Source organism: Leguminivora glycinivorella, chromosome 26, assembly GCF_023078275.1.
Source record: "Leguminivora glycinivorella isolate SPB_JAAS2020 chromosome 26, LegGlyc_1.1, whole genome shotgun sequence".
NCBI lineage: Eukaryota > Metazoa > Arthropoda > Insecta > Lepidoptera > Tortricidae > Leguminivora > Leguminivora glycinivorella.
Genome location: NC_062996.1, coordinates 394,758 through 422,449, shown reverse-complemented (window position 1 = coordinate 422,449; position 27,692 = coordinate 394,758). Strand labels below are relative to the sequence as shown.

The following is a 27,692-nucleotide window of genomic DNA, read 5'->3' as shown; positions in this document are numbered from 1 at the left end:
CCTACTGTTGCAGTTTGATTTTCGAAGACATCATACAGTATCAAAATGGCGTCCCCACGATACGTGATACTAGTATTTTTGGTGGCCGCTCTGGGTTATAGTTCTGTAAGTACCTGCCTATATTTATAAATACACAATTAGTTTTTCACCTCAACTGCTGGAATAAGCGTACTTTGCCGCGTAAATCCAGTGAGAAAAATAAGCTACAGTACAATATTGATAATGCGGCACTGTTGCTGACACGGAGGTGCTGGAAGTGGAAAAAAAAAAAAAATAAAATAAATAAATATTGGGGGACACCTTACACAGATCAACTTAGCCCCAAACTAAGCAAAGCTTGTACTGGTGCTAAGCGACGATATACATACTTAAATAGATAAATACATACTTATATATATATAGGTATACATAGAAAACACTACCGACTGAGCCAGACCGGTCGTCAACGGAAAATTCGGATTGAGTATTAAATAAATTAAATAGAACCAATCTCCAAATATGTATTATATTTTTTTTATGTATGTCGTATAAAAAAACTGTGCTAAAATAATAAGTTCAAAAAACATTCGGCCATTATCTGATTTTTAGCCAATTTTAAAGGGAAATGAAACTGATGATTTATGCATAGATGGTAAAACTTGCACTTGACCACTGGGTATGCACTGGGTACGTAGTCGAATGGCACAAACGCTCACGAAACGCTCCCGAAACGAAACGCTCGTAGATATCTACCTCTATCGCTCTTGCGTATTGGCGCGACAGAGTCAGACTACCGTTCGCGGCGTTTCGTTTTGTTTCTCGTCGCAGAAATGCCATTCGGCTACGGCATCTGGCATTATTTTAGTGTCGGATTATCGGGATTGTACTGTATTTGTTCTTTGAGTCCTTCACTACGCTCAAGATTCTAATTTCTTTTCAAGTGTAATTGTGTGGCCTGAGTGCACGATCATATACTCATCGAGCTGATCTGACGATGGAGCAGAAAGGTGGTCATAGGAACTCTGTTATGAAACGTCGTATTCCCATCGAGTAAGGGGTTTTTAGGGTTCCGTAGTCAACTAGGAACCCTTATAGTTTCGCCATGTCTGTCTGTCCGTCCGTCCGTCCGTCCGTCCGTCCGCGGATAATCTCAGTAACCGTTAGCACTAGAAAGCTGAAATTTGGTACCAATATGTATATCAATCACGCCAACAAAGTGCAAAAATAAAAAATGGAAAAAAATGTTTTATTAGGGTACCCCCCCTACATGTAAAGTGGGGGCTGATATTTTTTTTCATTCTAACACCAACGTGTGATATATTGTTGGATAGGTATTTAAAAATGAATAAGGGTTTACTAAGATCGTTTTTTGATAATATTAATATTTTCGGAAATAATCGCTCCTAAAGGAAAAAAAGTGCGTCCCCCCCCTTGACTTTTGAACCATAAGTTTAAAAAATATGAAAAAAATCATAAAGTAGAACTTTATAAAGACTTTCTAGGAAAATTGTTTTGAACTTGATAGGTTCAGTAGTTTTTGAGAAAAATACGGAAAACTACGGAACCCTACACTGAGCGTGGCCCGACACGCTCTTGGCCGGTTTTTAACTTTTTAGAATCGTCTCGGCGCGGCGATAAAAGCTTGTGCCATTAATGATTTTTTTGCAAAACAACATATTGTAATATATGAGATGTACCTATGTGTTTCATACTAATTACCTAACTACTTATTTCAAGGCTCAAGAGTCAGAAGACCCGATCGTGACAAAATTAAAGATTAACATAATTGTATGCAAGAACGAGAATCCAAAGTGCATGCAAACTTGTATTTTCCAAAAAATGGGAATAGTAAGTATATATAATTATGTATTATTTATACTATGTATTATATATATTTGACGACCGTTTTGGCCTAGCGCGTAGTGACCCTGCCTGCTAAGCCGCGGTCCTGGGTTCGAATCCCGGTAAGGGCATTTATTTGTGTGATGAGCACAGATATTTGTTCCTGAGTCATGGATGTTTTCTATGTATAAGGTGCTCGCGAGGAACCCAAATAACTTTAACAGCATATTCTTGGTCACATTTTAAGACTAAAATGCTTCTAAAATGTCATATTTTTTTTTACATTTCGTCTAATTTCAGAATTATTGCCATTAAAAAAAACATTTCCATATTGTTACTCAGTACTTACAAAAGATCTTCTTAACGGCGTTGATGCGCAATTCGTCGTCATTGATAGATGTCAAAATGTGACAAGAAAAACTTCAAAAAAATTTGGTTTTTAGTAAAAGAATTGAAGAAACTCATTTTAATTGCCAACTTTATGGATAAAATTTACTTTTTAGGTGAAAATATGTCCAAAAAATTAAAAAAAAACACAAAAAAATTTTTTTTGGCGAAAAGTTTTCAAATTCATGTAACATTTTTTCTTTCTTTTGGCCTCAGAAACGCGTGGTTCAAGTTATGCGGGTTCCTCGCGAGCACCATAAGTATTTGTATATTACCGAGGGACTCAGTCAATCTGTGTAAGAATTAATGTCCTGTAATATATTTTTTTTTATGTTATGGAGAACCAACACATATGTACAGTCAGCTGCAGAGAAAAGTAGACCCCTTGCATACAAATTTGTATGGCAGGGTCTACTTTTCTCTGCAGCTGACTGTCCTCTGAAACTGCGTCCGTTGGCGACGCCGACGCGTCGAATCGAATTCACAGTTCATAGTTATAGCGTTTTCACATGATCCGATCCGATATCGGATGTAGGAATGACGTCAAAGGCAAAAATCAAAGATGGCGGCTTTAATGTATGGGATCAGGGAAACTAGAGATATTAGTAGAAAAAAATAAAAAAGGTTTCATCAAGATTTGAACCCGGGACCTCTTGCTCCGTAGGCGGGGTCACTACCGAGAAGGCAAAGAGATTGCCAAACCCTTATGCACCTGCGATTGCAGCGCCACCTATCTTTTCTTTTATATGTGCACTTCTGATACTTAAAGCTTTCGCTCCTTATATTTCTAATCTCCATAGTATGGGATATCGGTCCTACATCCGATATCTAGATTCGGATAATGTGAAAAGAGTTCTAAATGTATAGGAGGCGAATTTTTTCGATTTAGTAGTGAACTTGACTGTACTCAAAATAATAGTACATTGTGCAAAAAGGGGAGGAAGTTGAATATTACTAACGGAAGTAAGTTAGTAAAGTAATGACTCGAGTTAGTAATATTCATACTCCCCGAGTTACACACAATGTTTTTCATCACACTCGCAATGTAAAAAATATGTAAATATGTAGATGTAAAAAAGTTAAGTATTTACGGTACACGAAATTTCATTATTCCCTTGGGAGAACGATTTTTCTATAACACACGCTCCACCTGCGTGCAATAGCACATTTAAAGTGCGGGTGTGATGAAAAATATTTTATATTGAGTACAGTCAAGTTCCCTATTGTATTGTATTGGTATTTCGTAGATAAATGATAAAGGGCGCTATATAGAGAAAAAAGCAGTAGACTGGATGAAAATTGCTGTTAAGAAAGGAACCCTCGACCAAAATCAAGCTAGCAACATTACTAAAGCATGCAACCGATGTGAGTAGATACAGTCACAGAATATATATGACTATTGTCAAGAGGAGGCGCTGTTATTCTGATGATGGTGACAGTTCAGTTTAGTATCTTATACTATTAAACGAGCAATTCTTGTATATTTATTTATTTATATATACTTACCGACGATCTCGGAAACCGCTGTAACGATTTCGCTGAAATTTGTTATGTGGGGGTTTTCGGGGGTGAAAAATCGATCTAGCGTAGCCTTAGATCCCGGAAAACGCGAATTTTCAAGTTTTCATGAGTTTTTCTTTCGCGTTTTGTAAACGTAAAATATGGTCCTTAATTTCGCCGCGCGCGCATCGATTCCGCTTAGCTCAGTCGTACGAGGTCGGTCTAATGTACGCAGATAGATCGTAGGTGTCAGGGTTTCGAATCCCGGCCAGAAATTAAGTTTTTGTTTTTTGTCTTTTTTTTGTTTTTGTATTTATAAAAGTTTTTTTTTTATCTAAAGACGTGATATATTAAAATAGAACCGAGCGAAGCTCGGTCGCCCAGATATTGAAGATAAAATGGGCCATTTTTTTTTCAAAGCTGTCCACCCTCGGGCAGTTTTTTTTGGATTTGGATTTTGGTGATATCCACTAAGAATCGCGAGCTTTTTCAATCCTAATAGGAGAAAAAAAAGTGTCCCAAGGTTTTTTCCCATTCCATTACCATTTTAACCGCCGCCTCAAATATTTCAAGGAAGGTGGTTTTCAAGTCGTCTGTATGTTTTTTTTAAATGTTTGTTCCACGATATATTATCTCCGTCGTTACTGGACCAATCTTGAATTTTTTTTTTATACAGATTGGTCCCATTTTTCTCAGAACCCAGTTCTGATGATGGGATCCTGGAGAAAAGGAGGGAACTCCTCAAATCTGAAAGGCACACATATGATGATTTTTGTGTTTTTTAAGGAACAGCATGCACTGTGCATGCTGCACTTACGTACGGAACAGTGACATTTGGTGCAGTGGAACTGCTGATGATGGTCAGAACGGAACTCCTCAAGTCTGAACGGCACGCTTATAGTGACTTTGGTATTTTTATAAGAACAGGGTGGCTAGCCGAATGGCACAAACGCTCACGAAACGCTCACGAAACGAAGCGCTAGTAGATATCTATCTCTATCGCGCTTGCGTATTGGCGCGACAGAGCCAGCGGCGTATCGCTTTCGTTTGGCGTCGGAGAAATGCCATTCGGCTACGGGGCCAGCATGCGCTTACGTCCAGAACAGTTACATTTGGTGCAGTCACCAGAACCCCAAAGGCGGCGGTTTTTTTTTTCTTTAAAATTATTTAATACATTTTGTATGGCGGTAACGGAATGGAAGGTATGTAAAATGCATGGAAATCTTGGGACATTTTTGTTCTCCGATCAGGATTGAAAGACCTCGCGATTCTGAGTATGAATCGCGTAAAAAATACCTATGTTACAAAAAAGTGGGGTGGAAAACCTTGAAAAAAAACCGGCAAAGAGCGTGTCGGGCCACGCTCAGTGTAGGGTTCCGTAGTTTTCCGTATTTTTCTCAAAAACTACTAAACCTATCAAGTTCAAAAAAAAATTCGCAGAAAGTCTTTATAAAGTTCTACTTTTTGTGATTTTTTTCATATTTTTTAAACATATGGTTCAAAAGTTAGAGGGGGGGGGGCGCACATTTTTTCCTTTAGGAGCGATTATTTCCGAAAATATTAATACTATCGAAAAACGATCTTAGTAAACCCTTATTCATTTTTAAATACCTATCAAATAATATATCACACGTTGGGGTTGGAATGAAAAAAATATCAGTCCCCACTTTACATGTAGGGGGGGTACCCTAACAAAGCATTGTTTTCCACTTTTTATTTTACTACTTTGTCGGCATGATTAATATACATATTGGTACCAAATTTCAGCTTTCTAGTGCTAACGGTCACTGAGATTATCCGCGAACGGACGGACGGACGGACGGACAGACAGACATGGCGAAACTATAAGGGTTCCTACCTAGTTGACTACGGAACCCTAAAAAATGGCCCAAATAAACTCTGTCAAACAAGTCTGTCATTAAATAAGAACAAAAAAAAAACTATAAGTGTCCTTTTCTCTAGCACCCTAAAGAAAATGATGCATATAGTTTTCTTTGTTCTTATTTAATGACAGACTTGTTTGACAGAGTATAGTTCTAATGAAGTTCATATATTTCTGGACAGGTTTTAACATAATGTTAAATGACTCATGAGCTATTATTAAATATACTTATTTTACAGTAAATAATAAAATAGTTGATGGTTGCAAACGCGGTGACGAAGTGCAAGAGTGCTTAAATAAAGAAATCTCAAAGGTACGTAAGTAATAGAGTAAATTGAACTAAAGAAGACCGCCTCTTGTTTTACCTATTAAGTTGTGTAAACATTTGTGTAAACTTACTATATTGTTTCCTGTATTGAGGTGTGCAGGCGAGCTCACTCCATCGCAGGCCACGTCTTTGCCTTTGGCTAGTCTGTGGCTAAGAGTAAGCCCATTTATAAAAAAAAAAGAGTATTTGTATTGTATTGTATTTTAAAGAAGACTGCTTGGCTTGGCAAAAATGGGTAGAAATGGAAATAATTTACTTTTCCCCTCACTAGCTCGGAAACACGTGTTTTGTCCTTTAATACCAGCGGGTAAAAACGCATTTTATCCACTAGTGGGTAAAGTAATTTGACCTTGAATAAAGTCAAATTAACTGCTTTAAAATTGATAAAAGTAGGTGAATCTAGCAATAAAGATGATTTACCACCTGTGGAACTACTGGAAGCAGTGATAAACGCATTTTTTGCGTTGTAGTTTCCTCGCTATAGTGAGGGGAAAAGTTTTGTGTTACACTCGGGTGCAAATGTATTTTACTTCTCGTGTGTTAAAAAACTCGCCGGTTCAGGATTCTATTCTCGAACCACTCGCTTCGCTCGTGGTTCAACTATAGAATCCTTTCACTTGCTCGTTTTTCAATTCCACACTCGGCGTTAAAATACAACTTTGCCCCCTTGTATAACAAATAACTATTAATCATAGCAACACTTACTGTTCTCTTACAAAAGTGACTCAATAGTTGCCACATGCAAAACGGCTTCCATAAGCGGTGCATAGGCCCCTATTAATTTCTACTATTTTTGCATTAGTACATAGCAAAGACATATATAACTCCGTATAGACAGATAAAGTCTAAGAAAGAAACGTACCACAGTACCATACAGAAAAAGGTACGGTGGCCTAGATGGCATTACACCTTTGGGGTACGCTCAGCTAGATGGCGCTAATATTAATATTTGACATTTTAACACATATCAAGCTAAGAATATGGCCCAAATTGTCAAAACTGAGGTTCAAAAGTTTTAAGCCTGTGTCAAGGGATGGCAGTCTATGCACTGTGATTACACATTTTACTTTGACAGTAACTCTCTATAATACTCGATCCTCTTTGGTACATAGTAATTCAATGTATTTTTGTCACCCTGGTACAGTAAATTGAACTACACATACAACACATGATGACCGGTCTGGCGCAGTCGGTAGTGACCCTGCCTGCTACGCCGCGGTCCCGGGTTCGAATCCCGGTAAGGGCATTTCTTTGTGTGATGAGCACAGATATTTGTTCCCGAGTCATGGATGTTTTCTATGTATATAAGTATTTATATATTATCGTTTATCGTTCGTATATATCGTTGTCTGAGTACCCACAACACAAGCCTTCTTGAGCTTACCGTGGGCTTCAGTCAATCTGTGTAAGAATGTCCTAAAATATTTATTTATTATTTATTATTATTTAACACATACAATCATGCCTGTATCCCATAAAGGGGTAGGCAGAGCACATGAACTACTCAAGTTTTAGTGCCATTTTTGGCAAAAAGGGGTTGAAAGAAAACGAAAATTGTGACATTGTAGTGACAGGTTGCCAGCCTCTCGCCTACGCCACAATTTAACCCGTATCCCACAGTCGACTTCTACGACACCCACGGGAAGAAAGGGGGTGGTGAAGACTATTTAGACATTTTAGACCTGTCATTAATTATTTATTTTTTTGTTTTCAATGCTAAAAGACTAAATTTAATATCTTTAGAAATATAGAGGCTCCGAATAAAGATAAGAAAACTGCAAATTAATGTTTTTTTTTTTTCAGTTTGGTGTCGCCAGCCCAGCTAGTGTACGCACGAAAATGAATGAAAGAATGAAACTTAAAAGAGCGGGGGTGAAAGTTTAATACGAGTATTGAAATCATTTCGTATTTTGCATATAAAATAAACATTATAATAACCTAACCACAAAATTAAAATTTTGAAAAAACCCCGACCGCGAGATAGCGGAGCGATTTTCATGAAACATGGCTAGAATACTCCCGACTAATTCAGCTTTCAAACAAAAAAAAAATCTAAATCGGTTCATCCGTTTGGGAGCTACGATGCCACAGCCAGACACGTCAAACTTATAACACACCGTCGTTTTTGCATCGAGGGTTGAAAAAATGGACGAGCCAGACCAACAACTTAAACATATACAGTGTTCTAAATAAAGATATTTCATTATTTTTGGACTAGTATTATTTATTTATTAGAGCCGTGACGAGTAGTGGAAAACAGGGGAGACCTTTGCCCAGCAGTGGGACACATTATAGGCTAATATATAAAAAAATACCCCCCTACCCCTACCCCCCCCCCCCCCCCCCCCCCCCCCCCCCCCCCCAAGAGTACCCCTACCTCTGCCTACCCCTTTTGGGATACAGGCGTGATTGTATGTATGTATGTATGTATGTATATAATAGTTATTTGTTATACCAAGTTGTATTTTAACGCCGAGTGGCAAAAACGAAACTTGAGTAGTTCATGTGCTCTGCCTACTTGCGAGTTTTTTAACACACGAGAAGTAAAATACATTTGCACCCGAGTTAACACAAAACTTTTCCCCTCATGGGATACAGGCGTTTATCACTGCTTCCAGTAGTTCCACGGGTGGTAAATCATCTTTATTGCTAGATTCACCTACTTTTATCAATTTTGTATGTTAATATGTATGTATATAAAAAAAAAATTACCTAAGGATCATGATCGTCAAAAATTACATAATAAAATAATTACTTATGTCTCCCAATGATCGTCATTTACAAAGGAAAAATGAATAAAACAAGCCAAATAAAATTAACAATTATCATTAAGTAATTAATTATGTTTCAAGAACTTTATAGGGTTCACTATTATCTAGCAGAAACTTTTTTCGCATATATTGATGATTGATTTGCATAATAGTTCTTGGCAGAAATACCTTACGCAGGATATGCTTTGGCATAAATCATTTCGCAGATTTTTATAATACCGAATTACCGAATCGTAAGTTGGCATAATGTTGATGAGCATAATAGTCTTCTAGTCGAATAGTACTTTCGCAGATAATATTTGTGCATAATACCTAGGCGGCATAAAGTTGCAATTTGCTTTTTGATAGCGAATCAGATGTGTTGGGGATGCAAGACACCTAACACTCCTCCTCGCTTCGCTCGTTGTCGTACCTAACGGCAAGACAGTATTTCCTTTTCAGCTCATAATTCTGCACTTGCTATACGATTACTATGGTACATAAAATTATGCTAAGTCAAAGTCGACCAAAGTAATGTTCTGTGAAACAATATTCTGACAAATGTGTCGTATGCGTGCTAGTAATAATGCCAACTAAGTTTTCTGCAAAATTACCATTCGACCGAATATTTTTCTGCGAAATATGATATGCGAAGTGTGTTTCTGACCAAAATTGTTCTGCCAGATGAGGGTAACCCACTTTATAGATTAGCAATCAATGTCTTCCTAGAACATTTTTAGCTTACGATAAATTTCCTGACATTATTTCCATTATCTTATTATTTAACATTAATACATTTATCAGATAAGATACTGATTTGAAAGACATAGTATGTAGAACATTATTGCTAGTTATTTACTGAAAGGTGTTAAATAAATTACGTGTTTTGTTACTTTAGATAATTATTAATAATATATAAATATGTGGGCCGGACCTGCGTATGTTGATGATGGAGCTGGAGGTATACATATTGTGGATGGACAGGTAATAATACTTATTTATATAACATTTCACATTTTTATAATAATACTAGCTTTTGCCCGCGGCTTCGCACGCGTTAGAAAGAGACAAAAAGTAGCCTATGTCACTCTCCATCCCTTCATCTCCACTTAAAAAATAACGTCAATTCGTCACTCCGTTTTGCCGTGAAAGACGGACAAACAAAGACACACACACTTTCCCATTTATAATATGTATTAGTATGGATTTAAGCCCACTACTCTATAGTCTTTACGTGAAGTGAGGAACCTACATAGGAAAGTTTATCCAACTCGATTTTGCAAACGTTTATTTCATTTAAGAAAATAATTTATGTAATAGAATTTTACATTTATTTAATTGATTTTTTTTATATGTATACTAAACATATTGCACCTATATGTATGTATGTCTATCTCAGCATAGCACCCACATCACAAGCTTTCTTGCGCTTGCTTCTTATCTAGAGTACATATAAAGTTGAATAATTTAATCATCAATTGAGCATTTCTTATTTTTTTGCCATTTTTTTTATTTTAATGTTTTTAGGGAATTTTAGGTCAATTGTACTCAGAATCACGAGTACTTTCAATCTCACTGGGAGACAAAAAAGTGTCCCAGAATTTCCACTCAGAATTGCGATTTTTTGTTACTTTCCTCTTTTGTTACCCCGTTACACAACATGTACGGAAAATGGTAAAAAAATAAGAAAAATCGTATGGGACAATTTTTTTCGAACTACTAGGATTGAAAAAGCTAGTGATTCTGAGTAAAATACCATTATTTTTTTATTTTTCGAAATATCACATTTCATAAAAATTATAAATGGCGAAAAAGAAAAAACGAAATTCTCAATTAAGATCATGAGGCTGACTTTCCACACTTAAACGCACAATGATACATAACATTTTTTATATCTATTTTTTCCAGCCAGTCCACGACGGTGGGTTCGGTGGGTCAAACATCGTCCACGACGGTATCAATGTAGCTGATGGCAATTTCGGTGGATCAACCTAGTCCACGATGGAATAAATGTAGCCGATGGCAATTTCGGTGGATCAAATCTAGTCCACGGTGGGATAAACGTAGCCGATGGCAATTTCGGTGGATCAAACCTAGTCCACGGTGGGATAAACGTAGCTGACGGGAACTTCGGTGGTTCAAACTTGGTAGAAGGAGGGGTCAATGTTGTGGATGGAGGTTTCGGTGGGGTTAATATAGTGGACAGTGGATATGGGGGGGTGAATGTGGTCGATGGGGGGTATGGCGGTGGAGCTATGAGAGCGTTTAGCGGGGAAGTGGAAGTGGAAGCGGAGGAGCCAGCGGAAGCGGAAGAGGAGCCAGAAGCGGAGTGAAATATGTTTAATTTGTTAATTACTACACCATGACACTTATTTATTTACCTCATTATAGTCACTATTTTTTTATGAAATTCAAATGTATAAAAATATTATATTCATCATTGTCGCATATAAATAAATTTAAATACGACATAAAAAGTAAGATATAATAAAACGCGTATTTATTTATTTGAACATAACTGTTCTAGAAATAAAGAATAAAAATATCCGGGTTCGAAATAACAAAAAGTGGTCGTATTCGAGCCGGATTTTTTTAGAAGTTTTTTATATTAAGTATTTTATTTTTAAAGTGGGAAGCTCATACTTAGACTACACTTGTGAGAAAATATCGGCCAAGAATGCTTTTTTTTTTAAATAAAACTTTACGATCAGTACACCTTCTGAGACAGATAATTAACAATTTTAGGAGCGAAATGTATTTTTGACAATAAACATGTTTTTAACAATCATTGAGGTTATCTATATCGAGATTGATAAGACTTGCGATAATTCTTAAAAATCAATATCTTTTTGACATTACTCAGACTACCTAAACGGATTAGGTTTAGGTTAGTTTCTTATCTTGTAATTTACTTAAAGGTGAAAAAAGGTAAACATTTTTAGGGGGTAAACTGACATACAAATTAATAACCACAAAATTAAAATTTTGAAAAAACCCCCGACCGCGACATAGTGGACCGATTTTCATTAAACATGGCTAAGAACACTCCCGACTAACTCAGCTTTCAAACAAAAAAAACTAAATCGAAATCGGTTCACCCGTTCGGGAGCTACGGTGCCACAGACAGACACACACACAGACAAACAGACAGACAGACAGACAGACAGACAGACAGACAGACAGACAGACAGACAGACACGTCAAACTTATAACACCCCGTCGTTTTTGCGTCGGGGTTCCTAAAAAATGGATTCGTTCGGATGACCTTTACCTTGAATTCTGACGTTATACATTATTTGATAGGGTGTCCTATAATTATGCAAATTTTTAAATGTAACGACTTGGTAACAACGCATACCCTCTAAATATTACGATTCTAGACCAAAAAACACCATGAAAATCATAATAAAAACTCTTTACAAAAAAAATACAACCGACCTCAAAAATAACAATTTTCATCACGAGGCTGACTTCATTAAATTTCTAGTTTTCGAGAGAATGGTTTCGAAAGACTCGAGTTACTTAAGAAAACACCGAAATCACCATAGCCTTTTAAAATTTGAGGAGTTCCCTCAACTCTTCATAGATCCCATCATCAGAACAGCTCCAGATTAATATGGGACCACCTTGGAGGTAGCTCCTTTCAAACAAAAAAATAATTATTGATATCGGACCACGGGTCACTATCACTTTTTACTGTTGGCAACACCACCGCCTCTCCACGCTACACGCAGCATCGGGGATTCCCCAATAAACGTTTGTATACTGAATGTTAATTGAATTAAAATTTACGTTATTGTTATACGTTGTGTTACACGTTACAACTCACGAAAAACCGTTATTGTCGTATTATTTGTTCATCTGAAAAAAAACCATATTTAGAAAAAAACCAAGGTGCTCGGTTTTTTTTCATGTTTTTTTTCACAATTCTGAAAAAAAAACATTTGGTTTTTTTTCTATTTACAACCCTAGAGTCAACATACACAAAATGAACCCGAATATATCATATATATTAACCTCCTTCTTCTTTATTTTCAGTAATGAAGTCGGTTAAAAATCAGGACATAAATACTCATACAAATTACTATGAAGAAATTTGGTAAATCAGTTTCGTTTTCACGCGAGTTTTGTTGATTCTACATCATGAAATAAATAAAATTGGCTAGTGTCACCACTACGTATTGGTGTCGCAATGTTTTCATAGTACACACGGCACATGTATCAATAACACTTGTATGTAGACTATGTAGGCACACCTCGGACACTGGCGATCAAATATATGAAAGAAGCGCGTTCCTACGCACATAGTCTAAGCTCGTGTAGGTGAACGGGGTGAACGCGTTCCATGCTCGTATTCAGAGGGCCATTTTTTTCAATTGTCACCCCAAGTGCCCCGGAATTTTTTATGTGGTTTCCACTCAGAATCGTGAGCTCTTTCGATTCTAATAGGAGAAAAAAAGTGTCCCAAGGTTTTTTTCCCATTCCGTTACCATTTTCTCATACATTTTGTATGGCGGTAACGGAATGGAAGGTTCGAAAAAATTTCTCCTATCGAAAGAGCTCGCGATTCTGAGTATTACCGCGTAAAAAATACCCATGTTACAAAAAAGTGGGGTGGACAATTTTGAAAAAAATGGCCTATGAGTGAGATATGACAGGTCGACTGTCGCGTTTTTGACATGCGGTAACTGTGAGGTAACAGAGAGCGGGCACTTTCAGCGGGGAGCGGGAGTGGCCATACTGTACGATAGTTACTCTTTATTATACTGTGCTACATCTGGGCCGGTCATGTACTGGTAGACATCATGTCTATCAATGCACTAATAATTATCAAAGCTTGCCAATAACGTGACGACATAGAATAGAGTAGATAGCATATAAGTAGATAACTAGGTATTGCACAATAAAAAATGTACATACTCGTAACAAAGAAAAAACCGGCCAAGCGTGTTGGGCCACACGGTAGAGTTCTGTAGTTTCACGTTTTTTTTTGCATAAACTGTTCAACCTATCAAGTTCAAATAATTTTCGTAGAAAGTCTTTACAAAATTCTATTTTTGTGATTTTTTCAAACTTTTGGTTCAAAAGTTATAAGGGGGACACATTTTTTTTTTTTTACTTTTGGAGCAATTGTTTCCGAAAATACCTCTATTAACAATATCAAAAAATGTTTTTTTGTATTCATTTTTAAATACCTATCCAACAATACTTATATCACTTTAAGTTGAAATGAAAAAAAAATCCACTTCTTTTTTTTGCACTCTGTCGCGTGATTGATATATGTATATGGTACCAAATTTCAGCTTTCTAGTGCTAACGGTTACAGAGATTATCCGCGAACAGACGGACGGACGGACATGTCGAAACTAAAAGGGTTCCTAGTTGACTACGGAACCCTAAAAAGGCGGCAAATTTTAAAACTGTAGGGGCGAAACTTTGTCGTCTCACAGAGAAAATTTGAATTTCGCGAATTTATTTAGTGTCTGAATTTGATTGGCCGTCGTATATTTACTTAGTAAATAATAAAAAGTTATTATTAATAGTCCACAGCTCGCTCTCGTGACCACCAGCTGCGTACAATCTATTATTATCTCATAATTATTACTATTAATAGCGAGGGATTTGGCCCTAGTAGAATTTACGACGGTTGTATTCTGCCCGATTTAATACGCGTATATTTCTAAGTGCGTTTTCACGATATCTGGCCCCGTAGCCGAATGGCATTTCTCCGACGCCAAACGAAAGCGATACGCCGCTGGCTCTGTCGCGCCAATACGCAAGCGCGATAGAGATAGATATCTACTAGCGCTTCGTTTCGTGAGCGTTTCGTGAGCGATTGTGCCATTCGGCTAGCCACCCTGATATCGGATGTCGGACCGATATCCCATATATTTAAGCCGCCATCTTTGATTTTTTTTCCTTGGTTATCCTTCCGACATCCGATATCCGATATTGACTAGATGCTGCTAGTGTTGAAGAAATATTTGATAAGATTTAAGACGATAAACTTGTGATTGTTATTTAGTATTAATGTAAATGGTTTATTGTATTGTTAAATTATTTATAGGTTGTATATAATGTAATTTCTGACACAATTATTGCATTCTTTGAAGAATAAATAAATGAAGTGAAATATCGGATAATGTGAAAACGCACAGCATTTTTGATTAATACAGGTTATGGGCCCAATGATTGTAAAATGTAACTTTTAACATAAACGTTTTATTTTCACGATTTTTATAGAGGTTAGAGGGTTAGAGGTATAAAAAGGGTTAAGATTTTTTTTCAAGATGGAAGTTATCCAATCATCATCCTCCTTGCGTTATCCCGGCATTCGCCACGGCTCATGGGAGACTGGGGTCCGCTTTGACAACTAATACCGAGAATTGGCGGCACTAGTTTTACGAAAGCGACTGCCATCTGACCATCCAACCCGAAGGGTAACTAGACCGGATTGGGATTAGTCCGGTTTCCTCACGATGTTTTCCTTCACCGAAAAGCGACTGGCAAATATCAAATGACATTTCGCACATAAGTTCTGTTGGAAGTTATCCAATCCAGACTATCCAGACTAATACTATAAATGGGAAAGTGTGTGTGTCTGTTTGTTTGTCCGTATTTCACGGCAAAACGGAGCGACGAATTGACGTGATTTATTAAGTGGAGATAGTTGAAGGGATGGAAAGTGACATAGGTAACTTTTTGTCCCGTTCTAACGCGAGCGAAGCCGCGATAAAAAGCTAATATTAGATAAAAATACCTATGAAAGTTCATTTGAACGATAAGTAAATTAAAAGTGTCTTTTGGCTTCCTCATTATTATCTTCCAGCGCTAGTTTTAACTCAATGTCAAAATGACAGGTGAGAAAGAAATGACATTGGGATTAATTGACTCATTAACGATTTTTTTGATAAAATTGCTTTTTGTTTTGAACACACCTAAATGACAAGATTAACATTTTTCAGTATACAGATGGTGTTTTTTTTACGCACTAGTGCGAGAAGTTGTTCATTATATGTCAGGTCGAAACTTCGGATGGCCATCTGTACAAAACGTTGTACGATACACGTGCAAAAAGGAAATTCGTAACTCGTGTCGATTTAACACTTTCGCAAAGAACCCGACTGTCGGGTACACCGCTCGTAGAAGCGTAGCCGATTACATGGGTTTCCCCGTATGTAGCGAAAATGTCGTAGCGCCGCGTAGAGCCCGGTTTCGAAAGTGTTAAAACACTCCCTTCGGCCGTGTTTTAATTTATCGCCACTCGTTTCGAACTTATTTTTTTACGCACTTGTATCGTAATGTACTAAACGATACAACTTAGAAGGTAAGGTTTCATTCGAATCATGTTTTTTGGTATTTCGTTTATTCTAGAATATAAAGGGCGTGTATAAATAAATAAATAAATATTATAGGACATTCTTAAACAGATTGACTGTGTCCCACGGTAAGCTCAAGAAGGCTTGTGTTGCAGTTACTCAGACAACGATATTATAATATACAAATACTTATATATTACGTAGAAAACATCCATGACTCAGGAACAAATATCTGTGCTCATCACACAAAAAAATGCCCTTACCAGGATTCGAACCCGGGACCGGCAGCAGGCAGGGTCACTACCGACTGCACCAGACCGGTCGTCAAAAGGTGTATCGGTTCTGTATGTAGTATAATGTATGTCTAGCTATAGTTGTGTGGAAGAAAGGGCTCGGTGCAGTAAGTGTGCTAACAGCTCGCGGCCAGAATAGACTCTTGGCTGCATCCGGCACAGGGTTTGCATGGAGCCGCCTTACCAAAAAAAACATAAAAATGTAACAATCCAGATCTCTTTAAAGCAAGAGAAAATAGATATCTCATAGGTAAGCGTGCTCCACCGTAGACCGCATCATCACTTACCATCAGGTGTGATCGTGGTCAAACGTCTACCTATTCATACTAAAAAAAAAAACCGGCCAAGAGCGTGTCGGGCCACGCTCAGTGTAGGGTTCCGTAGTTTTCCGTATTTTTCTCAAAAACTACTGAACCTATCAAGTTCAAAACAATTTTCCTAGAAAGTCTTTATAAAGTTCTACTTTTGTGATTTTTTTCATATTTTTTAAACATATGGTTCAAAAGTTAGAGGGGGGGGGACGCACTTTTTTTTCATTTAGGAGCGATTATTTCCGAAAATATAAATATTATCAAAAAACAATCTTAGCAAACCCTTATTTATTTTTAAATACCTATCCAACAATATATCACACGTTAGGGTTGGAATGAAAAAAATTCAGCCCCCACTTTACATGTAGGGGGGGTACCCTAATAAAACATTTTTTTCCATTTTTTATTTTTGCACTTTGTCGGCGTGATTTATATTATATACATATTGGTACCAAATTTCAGCTTTCTAGTGCTAACGGTTACTGAGATTATCCGCGGACGGACAGACAGACAGACATGGCGAAACTATAAGGGTTCCTAGTTGACTACGGAACCCTAAAAACAATCACAATATAAGTACAACGGTACTTCGATGTGAGCAGTCATCTGGCCCTGTAGCCGAATGGCATTTCCACGACGCGAAACGAAAACGAAACGCCGCGAAAGGTAGTCTGGGTACGTAGCCAAATGGCACAAACGCTCACGAAACGGAACGCTCGTAGATAAATATCTACGAGCGTTCCGTTTCGTGAGCGTTTGTGCATTCGGCTACGCACGCAGAACTCAGCATTTCTTTTTTTTATTGTTTTAGGGAATTTTAGGTCAATGCTTTTGCTGTGTACTTAACACAGCAAAAGGGAGTGTACAAGTTTCTAATGGGGTGGCAACGCGCATGTGACACTGTTTGAGTTGCAGGCGTCCGTAGGTTATGGTGACCGCTTTACATCAGGCGGACCGTATATTTGTTTGCCACCGACGTAGTATTAAAAAAAATTTTTGTTACTTTCCTATTTTGTGACCCCACACAACATGTACGGAAAATGGTAACAAAATAAGAAAAAATCGTATGGGACAATTTTTTAACTACTAGGATTGAAAAAGCTAATAACTCTGAGTAGAAATAAATAGCGTAATTTTTTTCAAAAATATCACATTTCAAAAAAGTGGCAAAAAAAAGAAATGCTCAGCTACGAAAAAATCCCGCTGCTTCGCCGAAAAACTTTTCTCCAAATAGGTACCCTATTTAAAGGTAGGTACACTGGGCAGAATATGTACTATCAGCCGCAAAAGTGAATTTATCAATGAATTCATTCATGATTTCTCCATGCACTTTTACAGCTGATAGTACATCATATAGTCATAACTTCAATGGCTTTTTTCGTGTGTTTAGCCGTACCGGAATTATATATAGGTATATACTTTTAATCTGCCAACCTAGGAGAGTACTCACTACAGTACATTCATTGCCAGTTCAGTTATCATTTCGTGATAAACTTATCAATCCCTTGTACGTTTGTAGTTTTAGGAATACTGTTTTTTTGCATATTGTGTAGTTTTAAGTTTATTACGAATAAATATTTTGATTGATTGATTGATTTTACAGTAATACCCCGCTTTAGACGACCCCGTTTAGCGAGGATTCGCTATAATGTGACTTTTAAAAACGCCACTCAGAAAACATATTTTGTTTTAAATGTAAAAGGTTAAAGTTTCTTTAAACAAGCTATTTTATTGTAATTTTTCAAGTAAAATATAAACTTTTTTCGGTTTGATTTTAAATTTGGTACCCTATTCAAGTTACCCCGATATATGCGAAATTCGCTTTACGCGATTTTCCCTGGAACGCATCGTTCGCGTTAAGCGGGGTATTACTGTACTGAAGTCTGGACCAATATTTACCTAGTCAAAAGTAACGCAACAGTGAAGGAAAATAAAGTAATTGAATAAAAAAATGTTAGTGTCGACTCCACTCATTTTCATTGCGTCTAGCGCAAGTACCGTCGGTTACAGTCAGTGCGACTTCGACAACAAAACAAAACTAACGCCGAAACTGTGTCCCTAAATAACTAACTTCAAATTAAATCAAAAACTAAACAAATACATTAAGAAAAGTGCGAATTTTAGGTTAGTTTCATTTTTTAAAGTTCCATGTTTCCATTTCACGATTATGGTCACAACACTAATTTAAAAAAAAAATTAAAAAGGTGAAGTTCTAAAACTTAAAAAAAAACAATAAAACTGTGCGCGATTTTAGGTTATTCTTCTACTTTTGGTTAGAACACTTTTAAAAAGTTGAAGTTCAAATTAAGAACAAAAAAGTTTGTGTGTCAAAGAAAAGTCATCTCAGCGTCTCAAATAATAAAGAACATTTTTAGATACTTATCTATTGCAATTGCGCTCGATAGCCGTTCTATATTTGAAAATAAAAGGGGCCAAGTGTCTGTGTGTGCGTGATTACAGTGAAATGCATGTTGAATTATTAAAAGTGTTGCCAGTTGTTGAATTCACCCGTGGGAATTGGGATCTATTGGGAATTTGGGTAAATATCGAGATACATACCTATAGATAACCGATATTTATATAAATCTTAATAAGGTAATGTAACTTTTTAAGTAAACGTTGCGTTTACCACCCGTCTGTTGATGGGGAGTATGAGTAGCCTACCAACCTGTTTTTGGGCATTTTCGCAAAAAAAAACCTTATTTTTCCAAAATAGGTAAATTTAATGTTTTTCGTACTCAGAATCATGAGCCCTTTCGATGCTGCAAGTTTTGACCATTTCCTTGCAACATTATGGTTAAGTTATGTTTTATTTTATTTGTACTAAATTAGTCTAACATAGTTATTAAGTTTTAGAGCTACTAACTATATTATGGAACCTGTCTTCTGAAATAAATGTTTTTTTTTAGTAGGTATATGACAAAAGTCCAAAGAATGCCTGAAAGCTAAATTGTATAAGGCCGCCAACAGACAGACTTAAAATTCATAATCTGAAAAAGAAGATTTGTATACAATCCGTCAGATCAATCTGAAAATTCATAATAAGAGTGTGTGTAGACATTTGCAAAATCGTATGGAACTCCGTGCATTATGATTATGAATTTTAAGACTGTCTGTTGCCGGCCTTAAAATGAGTTTGAACACCAGCAGGTTATTGCTGCAATTTTTGAGACGCAACTAACGGTAAGAGTGTGTGGCAAATATATGCATCTCTTTCTTGCATACACCCTGTTTTTATTGAATTTCGTTAACTTTAAGGGATGGTTCTTTAGATCAAATACAATTAATTTCTCTAAGAAACTAGCGTCTTAACTCTACCGGTTATGAGTTATTAAAAAAATAAAAATAATTACTGAAAACAGCCTTTACCACTTCCCAATGTTATTTGTTTTGACATGTGCCGTCAATCACTTGACACTAACTTGAATATTATTCTTATGGGTCTCTCACACTAATTAATTCATTTATTATGTATGAATACGATGATTTTTTTTTGCGAATTTAACTAAAAGTGATATACAGGTTGGTTCCTGATAACGAATAAGCGAACCAAACGACATGTCGAATTTAACGGAAAACAAAAAAACATGTCTCAAAACTTGCAACAATAACTTGTAGGTGTAAACTCAGCTTTATTTATTTATTTAAACTTTATTGCACAGTAAAAATATACAGTTACAAAAGGCGAACTTAATGCTACATGGCATTCTCTACTAGTTAACCTTTAGGCCAAACAGAGAAGACCAAAAAAAGGTGCGGGATATGTAAAGAACACTAAAGACTTGATTTTATTGGACTACGTTATATTGGTTTAATTTAATTTAATTCAGACAAACAGTCCATTTGGGGCACATTTAATGGAAAATATCCCTTGGGCCGTGTTTTAATTTATCTTCACTCGTTACTAATTCCTTTCCGCACTGGTATCGTAATGAAATATTTTTTAATTATGCTCTGGCAACATTGCTACCCTCGTACGTCACGTCACGTCATGTTTAATCCCATTAGACACTCGCACTTGGCAGCTTTCTTTGTTTCTGTCTAGTTCTTGGTCTTACTGCTCTCATATTATATATTAACATATGTGTACTACATCATTCTCCTTACGTAAGAGGGCCTGTCCGTCCGTCCGTCCGTCCGTCCGTCCGTCCGTCCGTCCGTCCGTCCGTCCGTCCGTCCGTCCGCGGATTTTTTTTTTCAGTTGTTCACCCCACTTTTTTTTGGATAGGTATTTAAAAATGAATAAGGGTTTACTAAGTAACATGGGTATTTTTTTACGCCATTCATGCTCAAAATCGAGAGCTCTTTCGATCCTGGTAGGAGAAAAAAATGTCCTAAGATTTCCATGCATTTTTTCGAACCTTCCATTCCGTTACCGCCAAACAAAATGTATGAAAAAGTGGTAACGGAATGGGAAAAAAACTTTGGGACACTTTTTTTCTCCTATTAGGATTGAAAAATTCCAAATCAAAAAAAAATGGAGTGGACAACTTTGAAAAAAAAAATGGCCCTAGTCCGTTTTTACATTATCCGATGCGATATCGGATGTCGAAAGGATTTCAATGGAAAAAATCCAAGATGGCGTCTGTAATGTATGGGATATCGGTACGATACGACATCCGATATCGGATCGGATGTGAAAACACACTTATCCTGCCATTCACCGCACCAACTGGTAAATGATCTCTGGTTATTCGAAAAAGGATAGCAAAATTGCATTTTATGCACAAGAGTGCAAAGTTATTTCATACAAATTTTAACTTGATGTTTTAACCTGGATGTTAGATTTTGCCTATAAATGATGATTTTGAATAATAAATATTTAATAAATTGTTGGATTTGATTTAGTTCGATGGCTTAACGTTTATTTTATTCGTGTTGGCGTGGTGAAAATTTTGTGTTTAATTCGGTGGCAAAGTTTGTTTAGCCCTCGTGCCTTGAAACCCTCACAAAGCTCAAGGTTCCACGTCCCGAACCACTCGCTGCTCTCGCGGTTCAATATTGGAATCTTTCGCTTGCTCGGGTATCAACATCATGTGCGGTTAAACAACAACTTTGCCCCCTTGTATAACAAACTAGCTTTAAATTCACGTCAAGGTTTTTGGAATGCTCCATACAAAATGCCACCCTACCCCCCCATTTGAGGGACTTGGGGGGTTTGAAAGAGACAAAAATAGCCTATTCACAGAATTATAATTAAACCAGAATGAGTTGTTAGGCCAAAAAGTGTGTCCACATGAGAGGTTAAAGTTGGGGCTGGTGTCCCTCTCGCACTTATTACCACTATCAAAATCATTTGAATGACGTCATCACTGTCATCATTTGGGGATACCAGTCAATATTCAAAGTTACTACCAAATCTACTAATACCCAATTAAAGGTTTTTAATAATTGCGCAATTTTTTGGTTTTATGGCTTCATAATAATGACTTACCAATTCGTTACAAGGTATTAATACCCTTGCCTCGATATAATACGAAAATAATTTAAGAAGTTTATAAACTTAGTTATCATACAGGTAAAAATACTACTACTATAGTAATTTTTTAACACTGCTCACACGTGCGAGAGGGACACCAGCCCCAACTTTGACCCTCTCATGTGGACACACTTTTGCTAGTCTGTCAAGAACGCCTTTATGCGCAGGTGATAAGGTTCAATTTAGTATGGCAAAAAAAGTGTGAGCTCAGTCCCTATTGTAGGTCGATGAGCCTATTATGTAACTCTCCATCCCTTCAACTATCTCCACTTAAAAAATCACGTCAATTAGTCGCTCTGTTTTGCCGTGAAAGACGGACAAACAAACAGACACACACACTTTCCCATTTATTTATAACTAGCTTTTGCCTGCGGCTTCGCTCGCATTAGAAAGAGATCAAAAGTAGCCTATATCACTCTCCATCCCTTCAACTATCTCCACTTAAAAAATCACGTCAATTCGTCGCTCCGTTTTGCCGTGAAAGACGGACAAACAAACAGACACACACACACTTTCCTATTTATAATATTAGTATAGATAACTAGTGCGTTTTCACATTATCCGATCCGAATATCGGATGTCATACCGATATCCCATATATTTACGCCGCCATCTTTGATTTTTTCCTTTTAAACCCTTCTCAGATCCAATATCGGATAGGATAATGTCAAAACGCACTTCGGATACACATAACATGTAACAAAAGGCTCACCACAGACACTACAGACAGTCTTAAAAATTCATAACCTTAAAAAAGATTTGTATGCAATTTGTCAGTTCAATCAAAATTCTGTCAGTTTGAACTGACAGGTTGCATACAAACATAGATTTAGAATTATTAAACTAGATTGTGTAGTTAGGTCAAAAAGTGTGTCCACATGAGAGGTAATTGTTTGGGCTGGTGTCCCTCTCGCACTTACTGACAATGACAACATTATTCAGTGACGTCATCACTGTCATACATTGGGGATACCAGTCAATTTTCAATGTTACTACCAAATCTACTAATACCCATTTGGACATATTTTTCATCAAAATAATTACATTATAATTATTTTCCAATTCTTTGAAATATATCTAAACCCTAGTTTGAATATAACACTAAAATAATATAAGAAGTTATAAAGTCAGGTAATATACAGATAAAAATACTACTACTATGGTAACCTCATTAACACTGGCCACACGTGCGAGAGGGACACCAGCCCAAACAATGCCCTCTCATGTGGACCGTTTTTGCTAGTCTGATACGATCACCTTTCTGTCTCAGTGATAAGGTTCAATTTAGTATGGCAAAAATTGTGATTCCACAATCTAGTTTAAGAATTCTAAATCTATGCATACAAATCTTTTTTAAGATTGTCTGTGGCGTGCCTAGCAGTGTTCTTAAAGCTAGGAACACACTACGCGGACGTCCGTCGTGAATCGACCGCGGACGGGAATCTGGACAATGGAAATACACATAACCGTGCAAACTATCGGTCGACGGACGCGGACGTGGCCTTGAGCGCACGGACGTCCGATCGAAATCTGGCTCTCTGGATTCTGGATGTTTTGTTCCGTGCACACTGATAGGTCGCGGTCGCGGTCGTTTTACGACGGACGTCCGCGTAGCATGTTCCTAGCTTAACCATCCCTCTCGCATCTGGCTCGGCGGTTGACATTTGCGCGGCGGCCAGTACATAAATACTGACCCACATTCGTGTTTTTTTCCTGGTTGACGGATGGCGGTTAGAATGATTAAAACTCACTTGCAGGGCCGTATATAAGAGGGGGAGGGTTATACATAGAAAAGGAAAAATGTGGATGGGGGGGGGGGGGTCAGGGGAGAAAGGACCAGGCAGGCAATCGCGCGATAAATGATAAAACATCTGGACCCCTAGATGGGTCAGTTTCGTATGTCACCCGTGCAGATGGGTCAGTTTTATGTCAGTATCGCATAGGGTTTGATGACTCGGTCGAGTCCTAAGGGGTGGTAAACGAAATTCTGAACTGGCAACATAGTTAATAATTTCCACGTTGTAGTTAAGCTTCTGATAATCAAAATATTTTGACTATTTAGCATATAGCATATAGCAAAGACTGAAAAGTAATTTGAAAATTTCTAAGGGGTATCTATATCTAAATATATATCATGTATATCTAAGAACTTTATAATAATATTTTTTATTGCGCTTCCACGCAAACGACTATCTAACTTGGTCAGGCCTTTCGTTTCGGAGGATTAGTGATTTAATTAGCCAAAATCCATCCATCGTTTGAAAAAAAAATTGGGACGATATTATTTTTAATAACAAGTACATTAAGTAGCGCCTCTTTTTAACATAGCAACACCTTACTCTGGCCAAAATCAAAGTTAAATAAAAAAACAGTGTTCTAATTTCAAATATTCCGTCTCCTTATTCCGAAAACTCAAGCGTTCGAAATCCAAAAAGTGTTCATATTTCGAAAACTGTGTGTCTTTTTCCAAAACTCAGTGTCCGTATTCGAAAATTCAAGTGTCCTTATTCTGAAAACTGTGTCGTTATTCCAAAACATAGTGTCCGGATTGTGATGAGCTCCGATTCGGAATCCAGTTCTGAAGAGGATTTAGATTCTGGAATCGTAGACGAACCTCAGAAGAGCAACATCGACTGCATGGATCTCACCGAGTTCTTCAGTTACTGGTGAGTAAAGTGTTTTTTCTACACGATTTTTATGTTTGAAGGAATAAGATTACACCATTTACACCCATATCCATACGTCCAATACTTTTTGTATACGTAATTACTACGTTTAATACGTTTTAATACGTTTAATACATTTTTTTCACAAATACAACTGAATACAGCCGAGTTTTCCTGTAGCGAGGAAACTCCTTCTCCACCACTGATTTTGTAACACTTATTAGCGGTTAGCGGAATTTGCCTATCCATTTCTTGAGGCGTTGGAAAACGTATGAAAATCAGAACCGACATTCGCGCTTAAAGTAAACATTTAATTCGTCTAGTGCTTGCTTTACAAGTTTAATAAAAAAACCGTTCCCAATATCATTATTTGATTTCATCTAGGGACACTTTAATCTTAGAAAAAATTGGGAGCAATATTTAAAATGAAAGCCCAAACTGTGAAAGCGTTAAGCAAACACCACACTTAATTAAAACGCTAAAGCGGACCTTATGTGAGTAGTGGCGCTATGAAAATCGCTGCTAACTTGGTCTAACTCTAACTTTTTTTTTAAGTTAAGTATAGGAACTGCCCAGAAAAATGGAATAAAACTGCACAGCTACTGACTCAGCATGTCCCCAAATGATAAGCTATGAAAATCGCTGCTAACTTGGTCTAACTCTAACTTTTTTTTTAGTGATGAAAACAATCCGTTTTATAAAATATATTTTTTTAAATCCTTTTTATTGGTCTCTATTTTAGTTAAGTATAGGAACTGCCCAGAAAAATGGACTAAAACTGCACAGCTACTGACTCAGCATGTCCCCAAAACGCAAGACGCAGCGGACAGTTTTCTATTTACAATCCAGTAAAGAACCGGCCAGTCAGTTCTAACTGGCCCTAACAGACGCGCGGACGTACTGGCTGATCGTCGGTCAATGACATTAAGAAAAAAAATACAAAATAAAGTTCGTCAACAGACTGGCTGAAAATAATCAGTGGTGTTCAGTGAAAAACAATGGTAGAACTGTCAGTTTTCCCGCGTGTGCTAGTGATATGGTGAAAAAGTTCGTTGTTTATGTTTTATTTTTCAGTATGCGATGTGTTGTTTTTTTTAAGTTTATTTCAGTTTAACATTTTTTTTAAACAATGCTGGATAAAGCTACACTTTTTTTAAAAGGATTATTTTATTATTTTTATTTATAACTGGGGATAACAATTTTTAAATTATTAACTGAAAAATTACCTATGCCTGAGGGCTACAATCTTTTTAATTTTTTTTTCAAATCATTTAACTTATTATCTGATTCAATCTTTAATATGGTAGTGACAACCTACCCAGGTAGGTATGTCAAATATTAGATTATTTTATTTCTACAAAAAATATCACTTTTAATTTTACACATATCCATAAATCTTATTTTTTGTGGTAAAAATCTTAAAGTGATTTTTTTTATGTAAAACTAAAAATATAGAAAAAAGGAAATGTTGGGTTATACCTAATCACTTGTTAGAGCAAAGTATTTATAACCGATTTTTCCTTATAATTTTAAGGCTTTTCTCGCAATTCTCTGTAACATAATTTTAATTCTTTTTTTATGGGATAGGAGGCAAACGAGCAGACAGGTCGCCTGATGGTAAGCGAACACCGCCTCCCATGGACACCCGAAACACCAGAAGTGTTGGTGGTTCGTTGCCGGCTTTTAAGATGGGTGTACGCTCTAATCTAATTCTATAGTGTTTTCTACAAAAAAAAAATGTTCACCACTTTTCTGGTCGTTATAATTAGTTATTGTTTCCCACGAAAGGAAGCAGTGTCTATAAAAAGAAGACATTTTCAGGACGGATACACTTGTCTCGGCTCAACGCACTTGTCCGGTGTATCCTGAACACATGCTATTCCTATAGTTTATGGATAAAAAAAACAACATATATAGACGGACAACCAAATCTTGACACTAAATATTTTTTAAGAAAAAAAAAACCGCCTTTGGGGTTCTGGTGAAAGGTATTTTGCGAATATTGGATTATGTAGAAATGTGTAGGTATTTTTTAAAACTGCTTTTAATGTAAATCTTTGATTATTTGATGGAAACACAAATGAATATACGTATACCGTAAAGTTTTGAGGAGTTTCCTCAATTCCTCATGAATCCGATATCCGATTATAAGAAATCGACCTTTACGAAAGTTTTCATGGAAAGTTCTCGGTATTTTTATAATATGAATAGAAAAATAATACAAAAAAACCTAACCCAGGGGGCAACCAGATAGCAGAGGGGCAGGGCTCAAGCTGCCGGTGGTTAGGGCTGCGGAGTGAGGAATCGACGTACTTAAGTAAGTACGTGCGTACGTTAAGTACGTACGTACGTACGTTAAGTACGTACATACGTACGTAACGCGTCGTGTCCAACATCACCTTCTGCATCTGATGGTTGGTCGCGACTCTTCGCTATGACAAATACAAAATACAAACGATTAGGCACGCCACAGACAGTCTTAAAAAACCGGCCAAGAGCGTGTCGGGCCACGCTCAGTGTAGGGTTCCGTAGTTTTCCGTATTTTTCTCAAAAACTACTAAACCTATCAAGTTCAAAACAATTTTCCTAGAAATTCTTTATAAAGTTCTACTTTTGTGATTTTTTTCATATTTTTCAAACATATGTTTCAAAAGTTAGAGGGGGGGGGGACGCACTTTTTTTTCCTTTAGGAGCGATTATTTACGAAAATATTAATATTATCAAAAAACGGTCTCAGTAAACCCTTATTCAATTTTTAATACCTATCCAACAATATATCACACGTTGGGGTTGGAATGAAAAAACATATCAGTCCCCACTTTACATGTAGGGGGGGTACCCTAATAAAACATTTTTTTCCATTTTTTATTTTTGCACTTTGTTGGCGTCATTAATATACATATTCGTACCGAATTTCAGCTTTCTAGTTCTAACGGTTACTGAGATTATCCGCGGA

At 36.9% G+C, this 27,692-nt stretch overlaps 2 protein-coding genes and 1 long non-coding RNA gene across 4 annotated transcripts in view; all 3 read left to right on the top strand.

Moving 5' to 3' along the window:
• On the top strand, positions 1 to 8,096 carry LOC125239624. The gene is made up of 5 exons (XM_048147242.1): positions 1 to 105; positions 1,717 to 1,827; positions 3,456 to 3,573; positions 5,830 to 5,903; positions 7,722 to 8,096. The coding sequence occupies exons 1-5, from the start codon at positions 46 to 48 to the stop codon at positions 7,800 to 7,802; spliced, it is 444 nt and encodes a 147-aa protein (XP_048003199.1). The 5' UTR covers positions 1 to 45; the 3' UTR covers positions 7,803 to 8,096.
• Positions 8,097 to 9,490: 1,394 nt separating this feature from the next.
• LOC125239965 lies at positions 9,491 to 10,893 on the top strand. The gene is made up of 2 exons (XR_007178576.1): positions 9,491 to 9,652; positions 10,577 to 10,893. It is a non-coding gene; the product is annotated as an uncharacterized LOC125239965 (long non-coding RNA).
• A 14,740-nt stretch (positions 10,894 to 25,633) lies between these two features.
• The window catches only part of LOC125240035 (myosin-7B), an 89,907-nt gene continuing 87,848 nt past the window's right edge, over positions 25,634 to 27,692 (top strand). The window contains exon 1 of one of the 2 annotated variants that reach the window (XM_048147862.1): positions 25,634 to 25,783. The gene's annotated coding sequence lies outside the window, so the exon portion shown is untranslated. The remainder of the gene's footprint in view (positions 25,784 to 27,692) is intronic. The other variant, XM_048147861.1, reaches the window with a different exon arrangement.